The sequence below is a fragment of the Gavialis gangeticus genome, unplaced genomic scaffold (genome assembly GCF_001723915.1).
Source record: "Gavialis gangeticus isolate Ggan-Ray unplaced genomic scaffold, GavGan_comp1, whole genome shotgun sequence".
NCBI classification, from domain to species: Eukaryota; Metazoa; Chordata; order Crocodylia; family Gavialidae; genus Gavialis; species Gavialis gangeticus.
The window spans coordinates 20,543,046-20,566,185 of record NW_017729026.1 but is presented as its reverse complement, the minus strand read 5'-3'; the positions used below and the strand labels follow the sequence as shown (position 1 = coordinate 20,566,185).

The following is a 23,140-nucleotide window of genomic DNA, read 5'->3' as shown; positions in this document are numbered from 1 at the left end:
AGGGAGGTGGCAGTTCTGGTCCTTACTGAAGAAGACAGAGGCAAAGAAGTTATTAAATATGTTGAATTGAATATTGACCGTATCACACACCCCTTACCATCTCCTGGCCAGGGCTGGGACATTGCTCCCTGCCCCAAGGGGATGCCTCCTGCTGGGGCAAGGACAATGTCCCCCTGCCCCAGAAGCAGGGAGCTCCTAGTCCCAGCTCCCTGATCTGGGCAGGAGACTTGGAAAGAGCTATAGGGGAGGGGCAGCAGTAACTCCCTCCCCACTAGTGTCCACTGTCTGCAGCTATCTTTTACATTTCTTTGCAAACCTTTCTAAACAGAAGAGTGGGGCTTACATGGTGGGGTGGGGGGAGAGTACATGTGTGTGGTGGGGTGTGTGTGGATGTGTGGGGAGAGTGTATGTAGACGGGGGTGGAGTTTGGGGGGGTGGAGGAGGGTGTGGTTGAGTGTAGTTTGTGGGGTGTGTGATTGTGTGTGGGGAAGGATGTGGTTGTGGGGTTTTCAGGGAAGAGTTTATGGGTTTGGTGGGGTATGCATGGGAGCCCCCTGCATATGCCCCCCTGAGCTAGTCAGCACCCATCTAGTAAAAGCCTGGAGCCTACATGCCCTGCGGCACCTCCCCACCACCACCATGAGCATGCAGCCCCAGCCCCACCCCACTCCCACTCTGGACTCACCCCAATTGGAGATCAGCCAGAATCCATGCATACAGCCCACCCCACACTTGCGCTGCATCACCTGCCTATGGCACTTCCTGCCACCTCTGGGCACACAGAGGGGCTGGGGCATCTACCTTTCAAAGTAGCCCAGGCAGTGGTAGCTCCTTTCAGATGCTGCTGCTACTGGCCCCAACTCCACGGTACCAGTGGGGACCTGCGCACATAGCCCTAACCCAGCCCACCCCACAACTACTCCAGACCCACCTGCACTAGACAGTGGCAGTGGCAGGGCAGAAACTGTTGTTCAACATGGGGGAAAAGAATCCCCTCCCCCTCAATGCTGCCAGACTCTTCCTAATGCAGCCACCAAGAACCTGCACCCAGGCTGCCCTGTGTCTGGCTCTGCGCTCTCACCACTGCCCCACTGGGCAACCTGGAGCTGGTAGTGACAGTGGCAGAGATGCAGGACAGCCCGGTGCAGGCTCTGGGTGCCTGCAGCTGGAAGGATCCGGCAATGGTGAGGGGGAGGGACCACTTTTCCCCGGTGCTGAGCATCAGTTTCTGCCTGGCCGCCACTGCTGCCCAGCACAGGTGAGTCTGGAGTAGGCATGAGGCGGGCCAGGTCAGGACTGTGCACACGGGTTACCACCAGTACCGTGGGGCCTGGGCCAGTGGCAGTAGCATCTGGAAGGAGCCACTGCTGCCTGGGCTGCCTAGAAAGGCAGTTCAGCTGCGGAGCTGCCCCAGCCCTGCTGCGTGTCAGGGTGTGGCAGAACATGCCACAGCCAAACACTGCCTAGGCCAGGTGAGACTGAGAGACCCTCCACAGGCCAGATAAAGAGCTTCCATGAGCCATATCCATCCCACAGGCCATATTTTGCCTACCCCTATACTAGCACATGCTTATCCCTATGGAAAGGGACAGGGTGACCTTTAGACTGAAACCTGAAGGCAGATAAGCATTAAACATCCTGAATACCCTATATCCATGCAATTTACTGAAGAAAGGTAGGGCTTCTTTTATTGAAGGTTTGATAACAAATAAATCTGTGTTTTAATTTTACGTATAAAATAATACATGGTAATAATATATCTGGTTGGTTTCTTTTTTTTTCAGAGAACAAGATTACATTACCATTTAATACAATCTATCTTGTAGATGCCATTATCCCAGGGAAGAAAAAAAAAGGAAGAGAATCCTGCTATTATTGGCAATGACATTCAATTAAATTGATCACATCTAAATTATACCTTTTAATTAAAAAGAGACGATGCCTAAAAATGGCACCAACATGTTTAAAATTTAATACATTTTACACCAGATGATGGAGATATCAACATAAAAGTTTCTCCTACAACATGTACATTTTTTAAATGGAAATATATGTTTTAAAAATGTCAACCAGTTTAATTGATAACAATGCATCCCACTGGCCTATCTACAATTTGATGTGTTCCTAGTTCAACCTCTTTTAATTCTAATTCTTATTTGCCATTTATGAAATATGATTTTTTTCCACAATGACATCTTTAAAAATGCCCATCTTTTAAAATGAACATTTCATTTCCATTTCCAATAAAGACCATTAGAATACCCCTCTGTTTTTGAGTCTCTTATATTTTACATGCATTGATGAGGAATTAGCAGGGAACTCTTATTTTTTTAATCATGGGGGCTTGGAAAGAAACCTTTTTCACAGGTTTTTGATTAGTTACTTCAGATGCAATACTTGGGCCAGGGAGCTAAAGAGATTAACATAACCCTGTCATTATACAACTTTATACAATTAAACAAAATTTTAAGTGTCACACACACAGATACCACAACCTGCTTGCTCTCATGGCAAACAGCCACCATTACACTTTTTAATGCTTTTATAAAAATGCAAAGGAAGACAAAAACCTGATAAGAGTTTAGATACAAAGCATTAAATAAGGCCCCTGTTTAACTATATTCCTTATTCCTTTTTTCATTCAGCTGGAGAGTTTTTTTATAGAGGATAAAAAACACTTTTTGACAGTCTCTTAGATTATATTAATAATAAAAGTATTTTTTATTGGGGGAAAGGAAGAAAAGTTAACTGAACTGGATGGACTACATCTGAGAGCGCTGGGGGAATTGAATAGAGTCATTGCAGGACCATTGGCAAAGGTATTTGAAGGCTCATGGTGCTTAGGAGAGGTCCCAGAAAACTGGAAAAGGGTCAACACGGTGCCAATTTTTAAGAAGGGAAAGAGGGAGGATTGGGAAACTATAGGCCTATCAGTTTGACCTCGATGCTGGGTAAAATTTTTGAAAAATTATCAAGAAGTCCATTTAAGACTAGCAAAAGGCAGGATGCTGAAGGATAGCAAATGTGGTTTTGTTGTGGGCAGGTCATGTCTGACCAATCTTGTCTTCTTCTATGATCAAATAATGAACCACTTAGATGTGGGAGATGCGGTTGATGTCATATACTTGGATTTTAAAAAGACCTTTTATATGGTCCCCAATGATGCTCTTATAAAAAAAATGGGGGGGGGGGGATTGTTGGCTGGCAGAGTCCATGGTCAGGTGGATTGGGAAATTGCTAAGGGATCAACCCAAAGCATGTTATTGGATGGGTCTGTATCGTCTTGGCAGGAGGTGGCCAGTGGTGTCCCACAGGATTCAGTTCTTGACCCCATGTTGTCCAACATCTTTATCTATGACTTAGATGAGGATGTGGAAAGCGTGCTGGCCAAGCTTGCAGAAGATATTATGTTATGGGGAAAAGTGGTCACTAGGGGTGCACCTATAGAGATTTTTCAGGCCAATATCGATGGCCAATTTTAGCAGTCTCTGGTGTAGTTCATCCAGTCCTGCTGACTTGTAGATATTCAGCCTCTCTAGGTTTTCCCCCCACAAGATCTTCTCCAACTATGGGAGGGTGATCCCTCCACCTTGATCATCCTGTATCCTGTCAGCAGGCTAACATTCGTGGATGAAGTTCCCATGGTGTCACAGTGAAATTAGCCTACCGTCTTCTTCCTCAACCTATGCTGTAATCCACTCCAGTAACAACAAAATACTTTACTATGAAATGAAGTATTTGCAACAAACCCAAAGCAAAAAAACCCCCAAAGAATCACTAGACTGTTTGTGAGCAATGTCTGACTTGTAGCAGGCAAAATCCATCGTGGAACAATGATACTCATTAAGACAAGTATCTTTCAGAACAAAATGTGTGTGCACATGTGTGTGCCTGTGTGCATGTAAAACATTTTGTTCCCTTTCTGGTAGTCCAGTCTTTTATGTAAGAGTTTTATCATGAAGCCAGTTCTATGTTTTGAAGCCAGAATAATGGACTTTGAGTGAACAAAGAAACAAACTCACCAACAGAGATGAAACTAACTTTTTTGCTGAAATCTGATCACATGTTTCTAATTGTAGCTATGCAATCCTCTGTCATAAAAGATCAATATAAATTCCAAAGACATATTGTAACAGAAGTTCTTCTGTTTTCATAACCACTTAGATCTGCCAACATGTGTTTAATTTTCACTGTGTGTACCCATAAGTGATTAGTCTACAAATGTAATATACTTGTGGTTTTTAATTATGAAAACAGTTCAATTTCAAGGCAGCTGGAAAAATGAAAAACAATAAGTACAAAAAAGTTAATTTCTATTTTGTGCATATTAATAAATAAAGAGTTATAAAATAAAAAAGTAGAGCCTACTGGTTCTTACCAACTTTTCTTTTATATATCTCCTGGGAAGAAGAGATTATTACAGATTTTAATTCCACTCTCATTCACACAGTTTATCACTTGAGAAGACAGAAAAAAAATAGGCTAAATGAGGAGCTCTTAAAACATTTCTTCAGATGAAAACTAATACCTGAAAGTGAGAATTCTCCGTTTAAACTTTCACTTTCTCGAATTAGGAAAGCTCCTTTCTTGTTTCCAGGGTATAGCAGTTGTTTCTCTGCATCTGCTCGTTTGATTGAGCCAAAAAACCATCTAAACAAGGGAAGTAAAATAATAAAATTAATTTACCAGTCAGTAATAATTACCTTAAGAGACAGTTACACTCTACTAAGCATACAACCTGGCATATGTTATTTTTTTCCAAACAAATGAAGTGGTATTTTGATAGCATTTTTATTTGGTCACTGAAAAGAAAACACCCTCGTGTTCTTAGGAACTGTGACCTGCAACTCTGGAGGAAAAAAACAAATTAACCCTAATGTAGGTCAATGTCAAAAGTCCTATTAATTCCCATGGGCCCTAATTTCACCTGTGAGAAAGAGCTCTTATCTTAAAACAAGACTCAGCTAAATATCTTTATATAGCTTTTAAAAAATATTTGGAGTCAAATCCTGTTTAATTTATACAAGGATATATATATATTTATCAATAACCTTCTTTTATATTTGATTAATTATATTTGTACTGAATTAAACAAACCATTTTTAAATGAACTAAGTTATATTGAAGAGATTCTTTACTCCTCCAGCTCCTACTTAATTTACAAAATGACTGACTGGGAGTAATTTCAATCCTACTGCTGTTAGATATATGTGTAAAAGCAGTGTCTTTCCCACATCACTGACAAATCTTGAACATCTGTTTATGGCCTATAAAAATCAGCTCATTTTACAGTAGGTGTATACCATTTCACACATGCTAACAGCTCTGATTTACAAACACTGTGCCAGAAGCATTGTTTCAGTTGGAACTCTGAAAGTGAAGGTTAGCTAATTTTACTGTTTTCTTCGATACAAGAATTAACCTGATAAAGAAATAAATTGATTATTCAGTATTCTCAGCTGGAGCTGTTTAGTTCCTGGCTAACAGACTAACCAAACTCTGAGGTCAGCCCCGTCCCTCCTTCGAACTAAGAGTGGTGGATAGTTATAAGAATTGTCGACTGTTTATCCATTTGGGTTACCAGGAAGTCCTTTTTAATTCATTACTGATAAACCTAATATGCAAATGACCAGAAAAAAATCAATGTATTATGTGACATATAAGTTGCTTACTCTGCTACTTAATTATTTTGTCTACTACCAGTGATAAAGTCAGAAATAGTTATCAACAACTTTTGGGGTAAAGCTTAACAATTAACATATACAATACTGCTGTAACAGCATTTGGCAAAAAATGCAAGAAAAATACAGACTGATTTGAAGAGAACTCTCCAACCCTTCTGCCACTAGTTGACAACAAAAAGCACTAGTCATCTACAGTAAATTGCCCAACACCATCACCCTGGAAAATTTGAGAAAGGCTCAAAGTGAAATGCAAAAGGAGGTTGGAAAGCACGCTGAAAATTTTTGGCTGAAACTCTGCAATGATATTTGGAAAGCAGCTGACGCAAGCGATAGCCACAGAATTTACCGAGGTTTCAAATGAGATTGGTCCAGTTATGAAGAAAACAGATCCACTGAAAGACTTAAATGGAAATGACATCACTGATAAACAAAAACAACATCAGGACTGGACTGAATACTGTGGAATTCTGAGACTGAAATCAAACAAAAAAACTCAAAGGATTACCACAGTTCAAAGCTATGATGGTTTTGGACAATGAGCCTACATTAGAAGATTTGCAGAAAGCCATTAAATTGATCCTGGGGAACAAGGCATCCAGCAATGACTGCTTGCTTGCTGAAATCTACAAATGTGCCAACAACAGAGTACTTCAAGAGTACTCCATGAAGTTATACTGCTCTGTTGGAAAGAGGAAGTGGTACCACAAGATTTCAAAGGTGCTTGTTTTGTATAATTATACAAAACAAGGGGAATAGAAGTGATTGTTGATGGTTATAGATGTATTTCCCTGTTGAACATCAGAAAAGTTTCCAATTGCATTGTGTTCCATAGGCTGGAATCTCTAGGTCAGGGGTTCCCAACACAGTGCCTGCGGGTGCCATGGCGCCCCCCGAGGTTTATTCCAGAGCCAGCATGCATTTTCACGATCAGTAAAAAATCATTATTCCATTTAAAAATGCTGTCACTGCTGATTGACCTCAGAAAAGCAACACTTCAAAAAAAGTTTCATAGGCTGTATGCAATGGCCACCAAAATGGGACTGAGTCAGTCTGATTGATGTAGTGATGGAGTGGTGCTTGCTACTCCCTCCCCACATAAAACTATGCACATGAGCATACCCAGGATTCTGAATTCTAAATTTTAATATTCATATTCATGCCCGCTTCTTTTTCTGTTAATTTCAAATGTTGGAAACCCCTTCTCTAGGTGAAAGAATTTATCCTGAAAGCTAATGCAGCTTTTGCTCAGGCCCCACATGCCCAGTTTAGGTTTACACCACTGACATGGTCAAGCAACTGCAAAAGAAATGTCAAGAAAAATGAATACCACTGTACATAGCCATCATCAATCTGATGAAAGCCTTCAACAGACAGACATGGTTCTTTGCATAAATCTGATACAGCCTATACCCCTTCAACAGACAGGGCCTTTTCACTATTGTGAAGAAACTGGGTTGTCCCCCCAAACTGTTGAACATCATTTGTTCATTACATCAAGGTATAAAGGCAACTGTAGTATATGAAAACAAAGAATCAAAATGCCTTTGACACTGATAAGGGGGTGAAACAAAGGGAGTGCCTTAGCCCCAGTTCCCTTCAACATCTACCTTTTCATTCCTACTTCTTCATGCATTCAAAGACAGCTTGATGGCATTTATCTTTGAAACACATTAGATGAACATTTGTTTAACACTGCAAGGTTAGAGCAAAAACCAAAGTCGAAGAGCTGGTTCTAAGAGATTCCCTGTTTATGGATGATGTAGCCTTGATTGCCTGCAGTAAATCTTCCCTGCAAAATTTCTTGGGCTGATTTTCTGAGTCATGCAAGAGCTTTGAGTTGACAATTAGTCTCAAGGACACTGTGATCATGTACCAAGGGGGGTGGCAGTATCTGACATCACTCCCGGGGGTAAATCTCTTGGCACCATTGATGGCTTTTGTTACTTGAGTTAAGACTGAACAGACTAATAGAATCAGAAAAGCAGCTATGAATTTCCAGCTATTATAAAAACATGCATGGAATAACACCAAACTATCAACTAAGTACTTAAGGTAAAGATGCAAATCTATGAGACTTGAGTGCTGTCTGTGGCAGTGTGCCTCTTCAGGATTGGTTATGAATCCCCTGGATTCCCCGCTCTCACTTTCTGGGGGAAATGACCCCTTTAGTCTCCCACCATGCTTTGATGTTACTTGTATAGGAGGGAGGCTGCCCCAGGGCTTCCCAGATTACCAAGTGCATGTAGTCTCTGCCATATGGGCTAATTGCATGGCTCTGTTTCATCCCTACACCATTCCCCATGCCTCATTGATGTTTCCTTCCTTCTCTGTGGTTCCTGGGCCCCCTTTGGTCCCACACTCTCAGCCTCCCCATAGGCTCCTGGACCCTTGCTGGTCCCACATTCTCAGCCTCTCAATTTGGGCTCCAGACCCCTCCCTAGGTACCTTGGGACCTCCTCCTCCCCTTTAGTCCCTCCCCAAACCTCCAGATTCCTTCTTGCTGTGCTCTCCAAGCTGATACTATAGAGCTTCAGTCATCCTGCTAAGGTAGTTTTCTCTAAGCAGACTCCAAGATGTTATTGCTGGCTCCTTTCATGTCTGGGCTTATATCCCACCTAAGCCTAGCCTGCCTCCAAAGTCAGCTGACTCCATAATCAATCCTGGCTGTGCCTGCAGGCCACCTCAGTGCTAACCTGCCTGCTTCTTAAAGTGGCAGGAACACCAAGCCTCCTGCCACACTGTCATCCCTGCTTTATGGTTCAGAAACATGGACTATATATGGTAGGCACATCAAGATTTTGAACAGCTTCCACCTAAGATGTCTGTGTAAGACCTTGCAAATGAAGTGGGAAGACAAACAAACAGAGAGATGCTGGAGTGTGCAGGACTGACACACTTAGAAACCACTATCAAGAAGAGGTTGTCATGGATTGGCCATGTCTGGAGAATGGGGGGAGACCATATCTCCAAGAATATTTTGTACACCTCTAGAAAGTAAGATCACCCTCTATGGCAGTACAATGATGTGTGCAAAAATTATATGAAGTCATTCCACATCAATGTAGAAAGATGGGAGGAACACGTGGAATCCCATCTGATCTGGAAAGAACATCTGGTACTGGGTGCAGAACAACATGAAGCTGCTTTGATCCAGAGGATGAAAGCAAAGTGAAAAAGAAAGCAGTGTGCTGTAAACTTGGACTCCAGCTCAGACAATACATGGATCTGTGAAACTTGTAACAAGCTGTGTTGCTCTGGAATTGGCCTTGCCAGCCATAAGTGGATTCATCAGGCACCTGACTAGACCACTTATGCATACACCATGGTCCAGAGGATCAACAGTTGCCACTGATACCAGTGAAAAAGTCAGAAATAGTCATCAACAAATTACTTTACTACCTGGAATGTTTAGAATTATCAACAGGAATTAAGGAAATAAATTAGAACACAAGATGAAACATTCGAATGAAAATATTTTGCTTGTTTGATTGAGAGTATGAGCAATATTTCAAGAATGAAGAACTAGAAGATGACATACATAGACATATTTGGCCACAGTGAAACCGCGTATTTGCTTTGCTTAGTTATAACAATACATTAAGCAATTTTACATGCCGTAAACTTCTCATCTCAGACAAGCTCAATAATATTTCAGTCCTCTGATTTTTCAATACTTTCAATGAAACTGCAAGTAAGGCAAAAACATTGCTTTTTCCCTTATAGTAATAGAAAAGTTACATATGCTAAAGTACTGTAAAAAAGCCAGATAAAACAGTAATGCTCAATCCTGAGCCTGTAAACCAAATCTGGTTTATGGGACCATGTCAGCCAGCCCGCTGGGCCTCCCAAGGGTCTGCAAATTTGACAGTAGGGAAGTGGTGGCAGCATTAATTGCCATTTGCCTCCTGCCAGATGTCCAGATCTGTGGGGAACCTGGCAGGCCAGACAGATTGCTAGATTGGGTTTGTAGTGTTGGGGTATTGTGGGACTGAAATCCAGTGCATGTGGCTGTGCCAAGGCAGTGCAGGTCCTAAACTGGGCATGTGGGGCAAGGCTGAGGCAGCATTAGGCCTCATCTGGGCATGCCAGTGTACAGCAGTGCAGGGCCCAATCCAGGCATGCCAATCCCACAAGGAATACAGCCTGGAGGCTCGCTCCACACCCCTCATCTATGTGGCAGAGCTGAAAGGTTGAGCACCACTGAGCTAAAAAATCAAAAATGGCTCCATAAAGGAAAAAGCTCCTTGTAAACCACTCCAAGAAGGCCTTGATACTTACTTGGCAAAGGAGATTTTGAATAACTTTCTGTAAGCTGTCAGCTATTTTAAGTGCTAGAGATAGAGTGATTCTTTAGTTACATGTACTCTGGAAAATAAATGAATCAATAAAGATGCAAATCCACTGACAGAAACACTGATCAAATGCATAAGGGGAGGACAAGGTACTAATTCAATCCACTACTCAAATATCATATAAAATGTAAGCTGTCCCAGTAAATAAATTAGGACCTCACTGAACAATATAAAACTTGTTCCAAATAGAACACAGCCAAACCATTTAAAACTACATTTTTTTCAGATAAGTGAACTGATATTTCTCTGTCAAATCTGTGGACAGCATGAGTTCACTCCAGTAACAGTAAACAAGATAAAATTATATGTTTTAGGAATAAGACGTTAAAAGAGAAGTGAAATGTCATATATATTTTTCAGAGAAAAGTGAAACTTCCCTTCAAGCTCTTAGAAGAGCATATTTTGGCTGGCAGTCTAAACAACTACTATTATAAATCTAATGTCATATAATAAAGACAAAGCATAGCTTGTGAAGAAGAGAAAAAAAAAGAAAGCAAGTTGGTCAGGAAGCTCATTTGTATTCTTCTCCCATTTCATATTATCTATATATAAATGCACACACTATATTAAAGTATTAAAATCAAAAAACATACTTAATAATACAAAGTACTGCATATGTAAGAGGAGACCAATTTATGGCTCATTTGGGAAATACAGCTTAAAATTCCATTAAGCCTTTGTATGTAAAATCACAGCCATAACATTACATTAGCAGAGACACTGATTTGGAAAATCAATTAAAATCCAAAATAAAGTACTTGATTGCCTACAAGTTAAGTGTCACAATACCTAACATTTAGACATCTGATCCTTAGAGCCAAACCCCAAAATAAGCTGCTTGACTCTGTGTGTAGTACAGGGAGAAGTTAGGCATCTTAGTAGGGCAATCCCAAAAATTTACACTCTGAACAGGAAACCATCTAAAGCTACCAACAAGAAATTTTGAAAATGGGAGTATGTCCAAATTCCTGCCACTCACTTGTGCTCAGAACTGCAAAAGTCACTTTTTTTATCTATTTGGGATCCAGAACTGGAATCCTCCCCTCAAAACAATCATCTACAAATATATGAACGAATTAATCAATGCACTCTTAAGATTCAACCAAAAGCAATGATTGTGCAATACTTAAACCATTTGTCCAAGAAGTGGAAGACCTGGATTTTGTTCTTTCCCAGCCTTCAGGGTTTCAAATCCACATCACCTACCATCCAGAATGGCCTAACCACTAGATTGAGTCTGTGTCAGAGCATTCTCAAATGTTCATGATGAAGTCGAAACTGTTGGAAGACGTTATGCAGTAAAGATTCATAAAGCTGGAAAGAAAGCAAACCAGAGGAAACAAATACTATGTCTAGTGGTGAAGTCAGGAACCTTAAAAGAAGTCCTTACTGCTGATCCCTGCTTTCAAGTTTCTTTCTATGATTACTGGGAGGGCGGGGGGCACTCCTTGGTGTTTTTTTGTTTGTTTCTTATTGGTCTTTGTTTCTTTTTATCTAATGGCCATTTAATGTAAGATATATAAAGAGTGGATAAAAGGACCAGAACCACAAGATTTCACCTTCTGAGCTGGTGCCCTAACCACTGTATTACATGACTGTACTACCTTCTCTATGATCTCCATTGGCTCCATTCATCTTACCCAGTTTTCCAGTTTGAACTAGAAGAGTGAAGGATTCTCATTGGACAGGAGTTGGCAACAAGTGGCCCAGGGGCCAGATACAGCCCACGGAGCCACTGGATTTGGTGCTCAGAGCCTGAGGGTTTTGCCTATGTCTGTATCTGCATGGGGTTAAGCAGCGAGGAGCTGTGTCAGAGTCTGGCACCATCCAGCTGAGCACTTGCTGCTGCTGCCCCCTTACCTCCCCCTGGCTGCAGGGTGGGTGCAGCTTCCAGCTGGTGAGGGTCTGCATTGGGGCTGGGCAACCGGAAGCTGTATCCACACTGCTACTGCTTCTCCCTCCCCACTGCCACTCAAATGCAGGGCTGAAGCTGCAGCAGAGCTGACAGCTTCCAGCTGCCTGGCTGCAGCAGCGCATCCCACCAGCTGGAAGCTGTACCCATGTTCCAGTGAGGAGCCAAGGAGCTGGGAGAAGCGGCAGTGGCATGAGCGCAGCTCCCAGCTACCTAGCCCTGGCACAGGCACAGGGAAAGTCCTTGCCAGAAGCCACCCAGACCATGTCAGACTGGAACTTGACTATTCTAGTTTGTGGAAGGTTGATGATAAATCTGATTCTTCTCAAGCTAGGGAAGAAATTAAACCAGGTCTCTTGTTTTCTGAGTGTAGCCTCTAAGCCACAGGCTATTAAATAGAAGGTAGAGCAACTCTTCCTGTCCAGCTGTGTTTTAAAAACAAAACCATCACACTGAAATTTTGTGAAAAGCCCTGCCAATGTGTGTTAGGCATGCTCAAAGCACTCCTATCAAATCAGACCTGTCAGGGTGCACCCCTGCCTGGCTCCTGTATCTCAAGGGAACTTAAGCAGGAACCTAAGTACTCAGGCTGAGGTTGTTCTGGGTATGCATACAGAGAGCTACAGGCTCCTGGGGAACTTGCAGGTCTCTTTCAGGTCAAAAAGAGAGGCAACAAATGACTTTAGGTACCTGCAGGGTTAGGCAGCTGCTGAATGGGAGATGTTGGTGGGGAGAAGTGAGATTATGATTTTGGACCTATATCTCATTTAGTCCTTAAATGGGTCCAGTCTTGTGTCTCTTTTAATTCAGTAGGTTTTAAAACAAGTACTTAAAAATCAGCAAACATGTAAGTGCTCTTTTCGATAGGGCTCCAATTCCTGAACGGGGCGAGTATTTTTTTAAACTATAGATCTTCTTGAGCACATCTACAAGTGCATTAATGCACTTTTGTTCATGCACGTTCAATCTAGTACCTCCATTGTGAGGCATTAGGAAAAAAGTGCATTAGCCTGTTTTAATGCGCATTAACTGAAGAGCACAGTTTTTAAAGTGAAGCTTAATGCACATTAGCCGATTTTAATATGCATTAACTAAACAGAATTTTTTTTAGAGCATTTTTATATGTGTTGTATGACATGGCACTGGGAACTTTAATTAGCAAGCCACCCTCATTAAAAGTGCCTGTCTGTCACATGTATCAGTGTCCGCCCCATGCACCCCCACACTAAAAAAATGGCGGCAAGGCACTTTGAAGTAAAGCTCATCAATAGTGTTTTATTTCAAAGCACCCTGCTGCCAATTTTTTCAGCATGGAAACTTGCTGGGACATTGGTACAGGTGACATGGAAGGCTGCCGGAGCACATCAATTTGCAAACTCCGATTAACCGAGTCTGCTCCAACATGCTGGATTTCCAGCATGTTGAAGCAGGCTCTGTGCACCTGTATAGGAAGGAGCGTCTCGTGATGCTTTAATGTGCAATAAAATAGGCTAATGTGCTTTAAAACACACTTGCAGATGCACCACTTCTGCTTGGGGAAATATACTTCTGCAGTTTATGAAAATTTTAATGGGGCTTTTATGTCTATAAGTAATCAGGGGCTTAAAACCAGGCATAATAATTTAACACTTTGGATCACTTTTTTTACATTGCTGTTGGGACACTTCATGTAAAGCAATGTGACACCCTTATCTATTGTACGACTGAATGCTATTGCAGGGGACTGGTCATGATGGTTCAGAAAGCCCCTTGTATCTCTCTTGTAGCAAAGACTCTCAGGTAAATACGGAATATTGTGGGCTCTGCTTAAAACCAGTTGATCCTTTAAAAGAGTAAAAGAAATAGGCTGGAGACATGGGCTACAAAGCAAACATCTTTTACAAAGAGAAATGCATCAGGTGTATTCTTTCACCATGAAAACTGTATGATTTGATTAACGTGATTCAGGAAGAGTTGTGTGCCAATGGAAACCCTCCACTCACCTTCCTTAATGCCAAGTTGAATGATATGGCTAGAAAGGGGATCCAAACAGAGTCATTGGGTATACTTTGTTACCATGCAATACCAGGTATGGTGTCAGCAATGAATAAAATAATTATATATTATCCTCACCCCCAAAGGGACAAGTTTAACTGAGATCCACTTTAAGTTCTTACGAAACTGTACTCAATTTAAAGTACTATTTTCATTATAAATGGTTATATATAAATTCCTAGGATAAATCTCCAGGGGCCCATTTAAAATTTTAGTGATTTAAATTATGTGTGAAAGGCTTTTAGTATTTTGCATCAGCTACAATTGTGCATCTTAGAGGAAGGTACACCCTAGAGATGGTATTAGGATGTCAAAGTAATTGCTTTGCATGAGAGGAGGCTCTGAAGGAAAGGAAGATGAAATCAAATTTGTATTCATATCCTCAATTAATCCCTAATACTTTTTGAGCTCAAAGGTTACATGAAAGTCTTGAAAACAGCTCCCTTTAATAAAAGAACAAGGTAAGCCCTGTCCATTAACTTTCTAGTCAATTCAGATTGCTTTATTGGTACCTGACAGTTTCATTTCACTTCAACAGGCAGCTGAATCACAGTTTTACTTCCTCTAACAGTTTGGTTTTGCTGTGTTGCCAGCTCCAGGTTTAACTTGCATTTCTCCCTAGCTTGGATTGAATGAAATGAGACTTTCAGATCAAGCTAGCTAACCTTAAATCACTTGGGTGTATTAACTTTAGTTAACTGTTTCAGTGATGACAAGGTCTGAGGAGGATTAAAGATGGAGATTTTCTAAAAATTATGAAAGGATGGTGTCCTGGGGATAGCGAGAAGAGGGACTGGGAAGCCCCGCCCATGGGGCACAGCACAGGAAGAAACATGAAAATAAAGAAAGAAATACAAAACGGCTACTTACCTGCAGGAGAAGCAACACCGGAGGATTGAAGAAAAGAGCCCACACAGTTTACAAGCCATGCCTTTATGCAATTAAAGCCGGCGGGTGACGTCACGAAGACGCACCAACCAGAAGAGATAAAAGCGGCCACCAGCAGTAAGGCGGGGAGAGCCAGTAAGGAGGCAGAGGGCACCCATACCAACCCCAGGAATACAGCTGGCCAGCTCAAGGGGGTCTCAGGCTTAGAGCCGGAGCTAGCTAATTATCCTTCCCCCAAGGAGAAAAGTGGGGTACAATATGGCACGAGGAACATCCACACTACAGAGGCAGCTGTGTCAAGATCTGGTGTCCTGCCAGAGGTTGGGGTAAGGCTGGGGTGTAGGGAAGGTGGAGCCCCACAAACATCCCGCAAGCAGACTAGTCATCCCTGAGGGGACCTTCAAGGCCAAGACCCACACTGACGTAACATTCAAAGACATGGCAGGTGAGTTTGGAGAAGGCCAGAGGGACAACCAAAGCCCACCTCGGAGAGTCCATGAAGCTAAAGAGTGTACGCCCCTTTCAGTTCGGGCCAAGGCGGCACGCGAGCAAGGGTTCAAAGCCAGGTGGGTGCAGATGAGAATCCCCACAAGGACTTTATAACATACTTGAAGGTAGGTAGATAGGTATAAATTTTGGTGCACAATATAAATGTATATTATACTGTCACAATATGCAAATATATCTAGGATACTGAAAGCTCATGCAAAAATTAGTTTGAGTAAAGAAAAGATTTTAAGGTATATATAACATAAATATATAAATTGCACACTATTACATCCCAATCTCCCCCATTATATATATCACAACACACACACACATATATAACATATATATATGTATATTTATTTATTTAAACATAATGTTAAAAAAATTATGGTTGCAAATTTAAGACCTGCAAAGTTAGCAAAAGCCAGTCTTAAGTTTACCTATGCAATATTAATGTGGCACCTTGGTATGTATTTACTATGATACCATCTTTAATTACCCTACACTCCTTCCTCATTCAGTTCACCAAATGGTTGCTGCTTACTGAATGAGCAGTTATTCAGTATTTTGCTTTACTTTTATTGTATAGCCCTGCACATTATTACTGCACACTATTCAAAAAAAGTTCTGAATATAAATTTGTTGAATTATTTGAATTATGAATTTCCTCATAAGCTCTATCACAGGGCTCATCACTACTAGATCTCAATGCACAAACATACTTTTTACAATAATCCTGTAAATCAGTTTTACAGAAAGGGGCATACACAGGCAGGGACTAAAGCATTGAGACATTAATATCAATTAATTATTTTGGATGTCCAACTGGAAATGATTGGGTGTGATTTGGGGTGTCCAACTGAAGATGTCTAAAACCTAATGTTTTAGAGAGTTTAACAGCAGATAGTACTTTGTTTGTTCAGAGCACAGCTCCCATTCACTCCAGCCCCCCACCCCCACCGCCGGCCATGCAAGCAGCAAGCAGGGTAAAGCCAGTCAGACCTCAGCTGGGGTCCCCATGCCCATGCCCAAGGAGAGACAACAGAGTTTATTTCCCCTCCCTGCCCCCCTTCACTTGAGGCACTGCTCAGGCCAGTGTCTGGCCATGCCTCCGCGCTCGGGGACAAGCCTGGGAAGGGCTGTTTCCCCCCCAGCACAACCCATCTGAGGTCCCTGCAGGCCAGGGTGGGGATTTAAAACTCTTCCCAAGCATACTTAGCATCCTGCTGGGGAGGCTGGCCATGCCCCTCAGGTCAGAGTCCATCCAGCCTTGCAGCTGCTGCAGAAGGGAAGACAGCGCTCACTGTAGTGCTTCCCAGCTTCTAGCCTGAGCCACTGCAGGCATGCATCTGCATTTCCAGAATCAAAAGTGAACGTATATTCACTTGCAAATTGGTTCAATCTACTCAGGTTAGACTAATCTGCAAAGATTGAATCAATTCAGGCTCAGGCTTTTTTAATGTCTGTCCCTGCGTGGCTCCCTGAAGCCCTCAGAGTCATTTAGTACACACCTTCCAACCTCTGCAACAAAACAGGAGTCCTACAAATCACATACATGACCTTGATCCATTCTCTGACAAACATCCATCTGATTTACTCATCAGGAGTGTGGGAGGGAAGAACAGCATCTGATCACATACTTAAAGAATGTATCATATGTCTGCATAAGGGTACCAAATTAATATTTGTGCAGGCAACATTAACTGTGGCATTTTCTAGCATGTGAGAGCTTAACTATGTAATCTTAACATTCTGTTATCAGAAGCTTTTTAAATATAATTACCAAACTGCTAACTGAAGTTAGGAGTTAAAAAAATTCCTGGAAATTGCATCATACACACCCATAGTGATTCCCACATGATTTCATCAGAGTAAGAACACTAGATTCACAACACAGACCTTTAGCACTTGACCTATTAAAGTAATTGATAGCACTAGTAGGTTGTTGGTGTTAGAAAAGTTCCTAAAAGCAAAAAAAAAGTGTCAGATAGTGTACTGGCAGGGAGGGATCCATGATTTCCCAAAGCAGGGTGCAAGAGCAGCACCCCTAGCTCTCAGCCTCCTCACCCCTACTGATGCAGGTAGACTGCTCTTGGGAGGTTCCAAGGTGTTTTTTTTAAGTCCCTAAAGCAGGTGAAAATCCTGCTTCTCCTTCCTTTCTCCCCTCCCCAGCCTGCAGCAGTTGCTTTTCCTGTTGTTTCCTGCAACACACATGTAGACGCTGATGGGGCTGGCTGGGGCATGAGGGTACTTCAGGGGAGAGGCTGCCAACTTACTAACCCCATACTATAGCACCCTCATGCCCCAGCTAGCCCATCCACAATACATTGAGCCAAAGTGGTGCAGCTCTGACTGGCAGGAGGTCCAGGGGGTCAGCCTACCAGGCTGGGCCTGCTCTGACCCAGCTCAACATGCTGCAGAAGGCCCAGCTGGAGCAGGAGGGTACTTCAGGGCAGGGTTAGTTTGCATGTAGTTCCCATACTGAAACATCATGCCCCAGCCAACCCTGTCAGCATCCACACATGTATTGGCTAGGGACAGGGATTCAAAAAGCCTGAGCCTGAATTGATTCAATCTTTACAGGTTAGTCTAACCTGGCTAGGCTGAACTGGTTTGTAACTGAACAAACATTCTCTCTGGACTGATAAAATTCAGGTGCATGCCTGCAGTGGCTCAGGGTAGAAGCCAGGGGGCTAAAGCACCCCTCCCTTCTTTCCACAGCAATGAGCTGAGGGGGGTACGGCCAGACCACTGCAGGACTCTCTGATTAGGGAGGTCTGTCTGCATGATCCCAGACTTTTCCCCAGCGAAGTAGGAGTGTTGCCAGCCCCCTGCTAGCACTCTGAGGCAAGGGGTGGGGAGTGCAGTGTATGCATCTGTTGATGATACACAGCTTTTCAATCTCCCTCTCCCTGATTCTTTATGCTGTCTGCAGCAAACTGACAGGCAAGCAAGCTAGCAGCACTGATACCAGTGATTATCACCTCATCAGCAAAACAATAGGCTCTCTCTGTTACTTCAAACTCTTCTTAAACAGCTTACTGGCTGACCTGTTGATTAGCTCCAAATAGTCCTAAGCAGTCACTGTGCTGTCTGACTGTCCCAGTGAAACTGGAGATATATACACACAGCGGCACCTTTCAGCATTAGTAAGCATACCATGTGCCATGGGTCCATGGGGATGGGGTCCATATTGTGGGAGATGGGACGTGCAAAATACCTGCTTTAGCAGTGAGCAGTGGGGGGGGGGCGAAGAGGGCAGAGGAAAGCCAGGTAGACTCTGCTGTGTCTGCAGTCTGTACCAGAGCCCCAACCAGGGAGCAGAGGGAAGGGGCCAGCTCTGCTATGGAGCAGAGAGCCCTGCCCAGCCCAGCAAGCATGCCAGGATGCTGGGGGTGTCTGGTTAATCTTTAACCAGCAAGGGGTTTGGGACAGACATTGCATAAACTGATTTGAGCCATATCAGTTGAGTCTGATACTACATTCAACCAGGTTTAACTCAAACCAGTTTCAGCTATTTTCAAACTGGTTTAGGTACAGTGAACATCTGTTCTGTTACAGGTTTAAACCAGTTTCTGATCACTTAAATCAGTTGATGTGTAATGTCAGTCCTGTTGTGGCAAAGTAAATAACTGTGCCATAAGATACTATTTGTGTCTGGTAGTACTATCCTATGGTAGAGTTAATTAATTTACTCTGTTCTAATACCACTGCATGTGTAGATGGTGACATTTTACTGCAGAGCTAATTAGTCAGCTGCACTGTACACATCTTGTATAGCCACACTCAGCATCTATTATTCAAACAGGTTATATCAGATCACTAAACCCCAGTGGGGGATGTATTTAGAACACAAGGAAAAATAGTTTCTATACTCTTGACTTTATTACCAAGCACTTCTGCAGACTCCAGCAGCTGGGAACAATAAATGTTGGAGGGGGAGGGGTGGAAATCCTGCTCAGGCTTTGTAACTAGGGTGGCCATCATAGAGGACAGTCTGGTTGCCCTCTGTCCTCTATTGATACGAAACCAGACACCTGTATGTCCTCTATTTTTCTCTTCAAGAAGAGAAGTTTCGTATCAATACAGGACAGAGGGGACAGAGCAGCAGAAAACTGCAATGTCCTCTATGATGGCCACCCTATTTATAACCCTAAGTTGGAACATGCTTAGTACAGACAGAATATTTCAAGAATTTAGCTGTTAAATTCTAAAATGTCTTTACTGAGCAAGTGAAAACTGATTTTTCAGTCTTGTAACATGAGGCAGATTTTGTGGAAATGGCAAAAGGCACAATTCTAATATAAATGTCAAATCCTTGCTTCAAAGCCAGGGGCCACAGAGTTTTTTAACAAAAGAGTTGAAAGTATATCTTGGCACATTCAAAATAATTTCCCCATAATATTTTTTTCTGAACCACTTTTGCTGAAAGGTTAAAAAAACAAACAAACCTGTGGACCAGCACAAAGCATGAAAAAATTTAATATAAATAGTAAAGTTATATGCAACTGAAAATAGGGTCCTTTAATGGATAGTGTGCAGCAACTGTAGCAGGGCACTGAGATTCCTGCTACTTGTGGAGCAGTAATGAAGGAGCCCAGGTGCAGGTTGCTAGGGCAACCAGAGGGAGCCAGGAACCCACCCCTGTTAGTGGTCAGCTGACTGGAAGGGGAAGGGCCTGGTTCCTATATAACTCTCAGGCTGAGGCTAGGCAGGTAGATCCCTGCTGGCAGCCAAAGGGGAAGGAACTCTGCTAGAGCAAGAAAGGAGAAGGGGGCCAAAATGCACAAGCAGTGGTATAGGTGAAGGATGGAGCACCCTTGGGGGGGTGGCTAGAGGGATGGTAGTCGATTGGCAGAAATTTATGTTATAGCCTAGGGGCTTGAGTTTTGTGTTACTATTTATGACCGGTGGCTTGGGTGAGGCTATTAGGGGTTGGAGGAGGCCTCAATGGGTCCATGACAGTGTGGGGACCCAGGTGCCAGAAAGGGTGCAGTACTGGGGTATGCTGCCCCAAGCATGTGAGAAGCCACTGCAAAGGGGGTATGCCAACCCGAGCATCAGTGAGGGTGCAGCACTGGTGGGGGTGAGCTGACCCAAGCACCCCAGGAAGTGCTGCATTGGGGTGTACTGACCTGAGTGCCAGGGAGGACATAATGTTGAGGCATGCTGACCCTGAACCCCAGACAAGGGGGGTGGAGAAAAGCCCTAGACAAGGGGGGCGGAGATGAGGGCTGCAACTAATACTGACCAGTGTCTGGTACATCAGTGAGGCTTGGAGCATGGTAAAGGGGTGTTGGAGCCACACAGCCCATAAGGCTGGGGTGCGCAGGAACACCCATTAGCAAAAGAGGGCTAATGTACAGGAGGAAAACAGTGTCCAGGGGGATGAAGAGGCAGCCTCCCTATCGTATACATTAGACATCAAAGACGTGGTGGGCAAAAATTAAGGGTGCTTTGTAGGCAAACTGGACACGGCAAGGGGCCCTAAGGGAGAGCACGGCAACCCTAGAACTCCCCAACTGTTACAGCACCCTTAACTATGAGGTTCATCTTGAATTGTTATGATATAATATTGTCTTTCAGAAACCATGTACTGTTCTTTGAGAATTAAGAAGTAACCTTGCAAGGATTAAAGTACTTATGAGGTGGAAAGTTAAGAAAAAAATTAGGCAAAACATTTAGAAATAGCTAACTGCTTCTGAGGAGGCAGCTTAAGAGATGTGCAGGCTGTTGCAGCTTTCCTTGGTGAATCTGACTTTAGAATGGGAAAAATATGGAACAATCTACAGACCACCAAATGGTTCATATTACACATTATTAAATCTATATCACTTGAGTGAATTTGAAAAGAGAATTGTTAGGAGCAATGACATGTACTCCTTTATGCAAGCAAGATATGCCATAACAAAGGTGTCCTTTTAGCAACAGACCCTGCATGTTTCCACTGTGCAGCACAAGGCAGCTGGATTCACACGTTGTACTCCTGTCATAAAGGTAAGTGATCTAGCTATGAGGTAGCAGGTGGTGGGGAGTTTTTTGGGGTTTTTTTGTCTTTTGATTTTTTTTTTTTAATTTATAAACCTTATGCCAGTTATTAAACTTAATTGTTGGGATACAGGAGCAGAGCAAGGAGGAAAAGCAAGAGAATCGAGTTGTTGATATTGAAGAAGAGCAGAACTGGATAAGGAAAAGAAAGGAAGAGAATAGCAAGGAGACTACAGGAAGAAAAGTGGGAGGGAGGGGTCTGCATAGGAGGGAGGCAGCAGAAGGTCAAAGCTGCCATCCACTTAGAGAAAAAGAAACACTTTCTAAAGTAAAAATGGAAAAGAGATGGTCTGATGACACTGCCTGTGTCAAAAGGGTCATTGAATATGTTGCTGGGTACTGCGGCTGCATTTGCTCAGAGGATCATTCTCACAGAGCTGCCGTGCCCAAGGAAGTATTCCTTGCATCGGGGATTTCACTACTGCCCAGTATGATTTCTTAGTATCAGTCTTACTATTCATTTTCCAAAGTTCATCTCAGTTTCAAGGCTGTGCCTACTTATAGTTCCCTAGAGAATGGTTCATTATTCTTTCCTTACACCCCCTCATATATTTGTAGGATTAAGTAACCTACATCATAATACTTTGCCTTCATGAGGAAAATCATTAAGTTAGCAGCAGCAGGTAGAGCTAAGCTAGTGTTTAGTATGCTTTAGGCAAAATAATAAGCAATAACAGCTTTCTATGCCACTTAGAAAATTGTAAGTAAAATGTGCTGAGAACACTGAAAAAATGCCTAATATAGGCATGACTTGAGATAAGGATTCATTTAAATTACACAAAAAAGCCATGCAGATTAGTTCTGATCTCTTAATTCAAAAAACTCTTTTAGTCTGAATAGAACTAGAAACTCAAGTTTTCAGAGAGAGTTCTTCAGGTCAGAATCACTTAACCTTATTCAAACACAATAAATACACATGGTATGTAAAGATTTAAGTAATGCCTGTTGTTAGCTTTACACTTCTGAATAACTTAATTGTTGTGAAAACAAATAAGCAAGGTCCACATGTTTTACATACAGCACCTTGAGGTGCTTAGTCACTTCTCCTTTTAGAAAAGGTCAATCCCTTCCCTAAAGTAATCTTATTTTAGTTACAAGTTGGGAAACACTGAAACCAGAAAAAGGAAGTAAGAAAAAGGCAAGTTATTTTCTTCCCTAAACATACAAGGCTAGATCTTCTATTGATACAAGTTGGTGTAGCACCATTAAAACCAATAGGGCTGCACTCAGCACTGGCCTTAGGGGTGGGCAATGAGGATGATCACCCAGGGTGCCATGGTCAGGGGGCACCAAACACCACACTGCCCCAGCTAATTGCCACCCCAGGCAGGATGAGTGGTGCCCAGCCCAGCTCAGCAGGGACCACCTGAGCCCAACTGTCACCCTCACTTCCATGGGGTCCCTTCATGTACCCCTGGTTCAGTCATGTGGGGCAGCATCCCTGCCCTCCCCATTGCCCCAGCATGGCATGACATGTGGAGGGGAAGGTGAAGGGAGATAAGGTGAGGGCCAGGCCAGCCCTGCTGCCTCCTAAATGACTCCCAACTTTCCACTCCTCCCTCGCACAAACTTTCCCTTCGCAATTTCTGGCTCTGCTCCACTTCGCACACCCATCCCAGCCCACCCTGCACCCTATGGAACATGGAGCAGGTAGGTACTCCACTCCAATGCTCACCACACCACTCTCTGCATAGGCAGCCCCAGCTCTATACAAGGCTCAGGCAGTGGCAGGA

The 23,140-nt window shown here is 42.9% G+C and overlaps 1 protein-coding gene across 1 annotated transcript in view; it reads right to left on the bottom strand.

Annotated features, from left to right (window-relative positions):
- FRK (fyn related Src family tyrosine kinase) overlaps positions 1-23,140 on the bottom strand; it is a 108,245-nt gene that overhangs the window by 50,822 nt on the left and 34,283 nt on the right. The window contains exon 2 of the mRNA XM_019520067.1: positions 4,529-4,650. Within this exon, the coding sequence (XP_019375612.1) occupies positions 4,529-4,650 (122 nt within the window). The remainder of the gene's footprint in view (positions 1-4,528; positions 4,651-23,140) is intronic.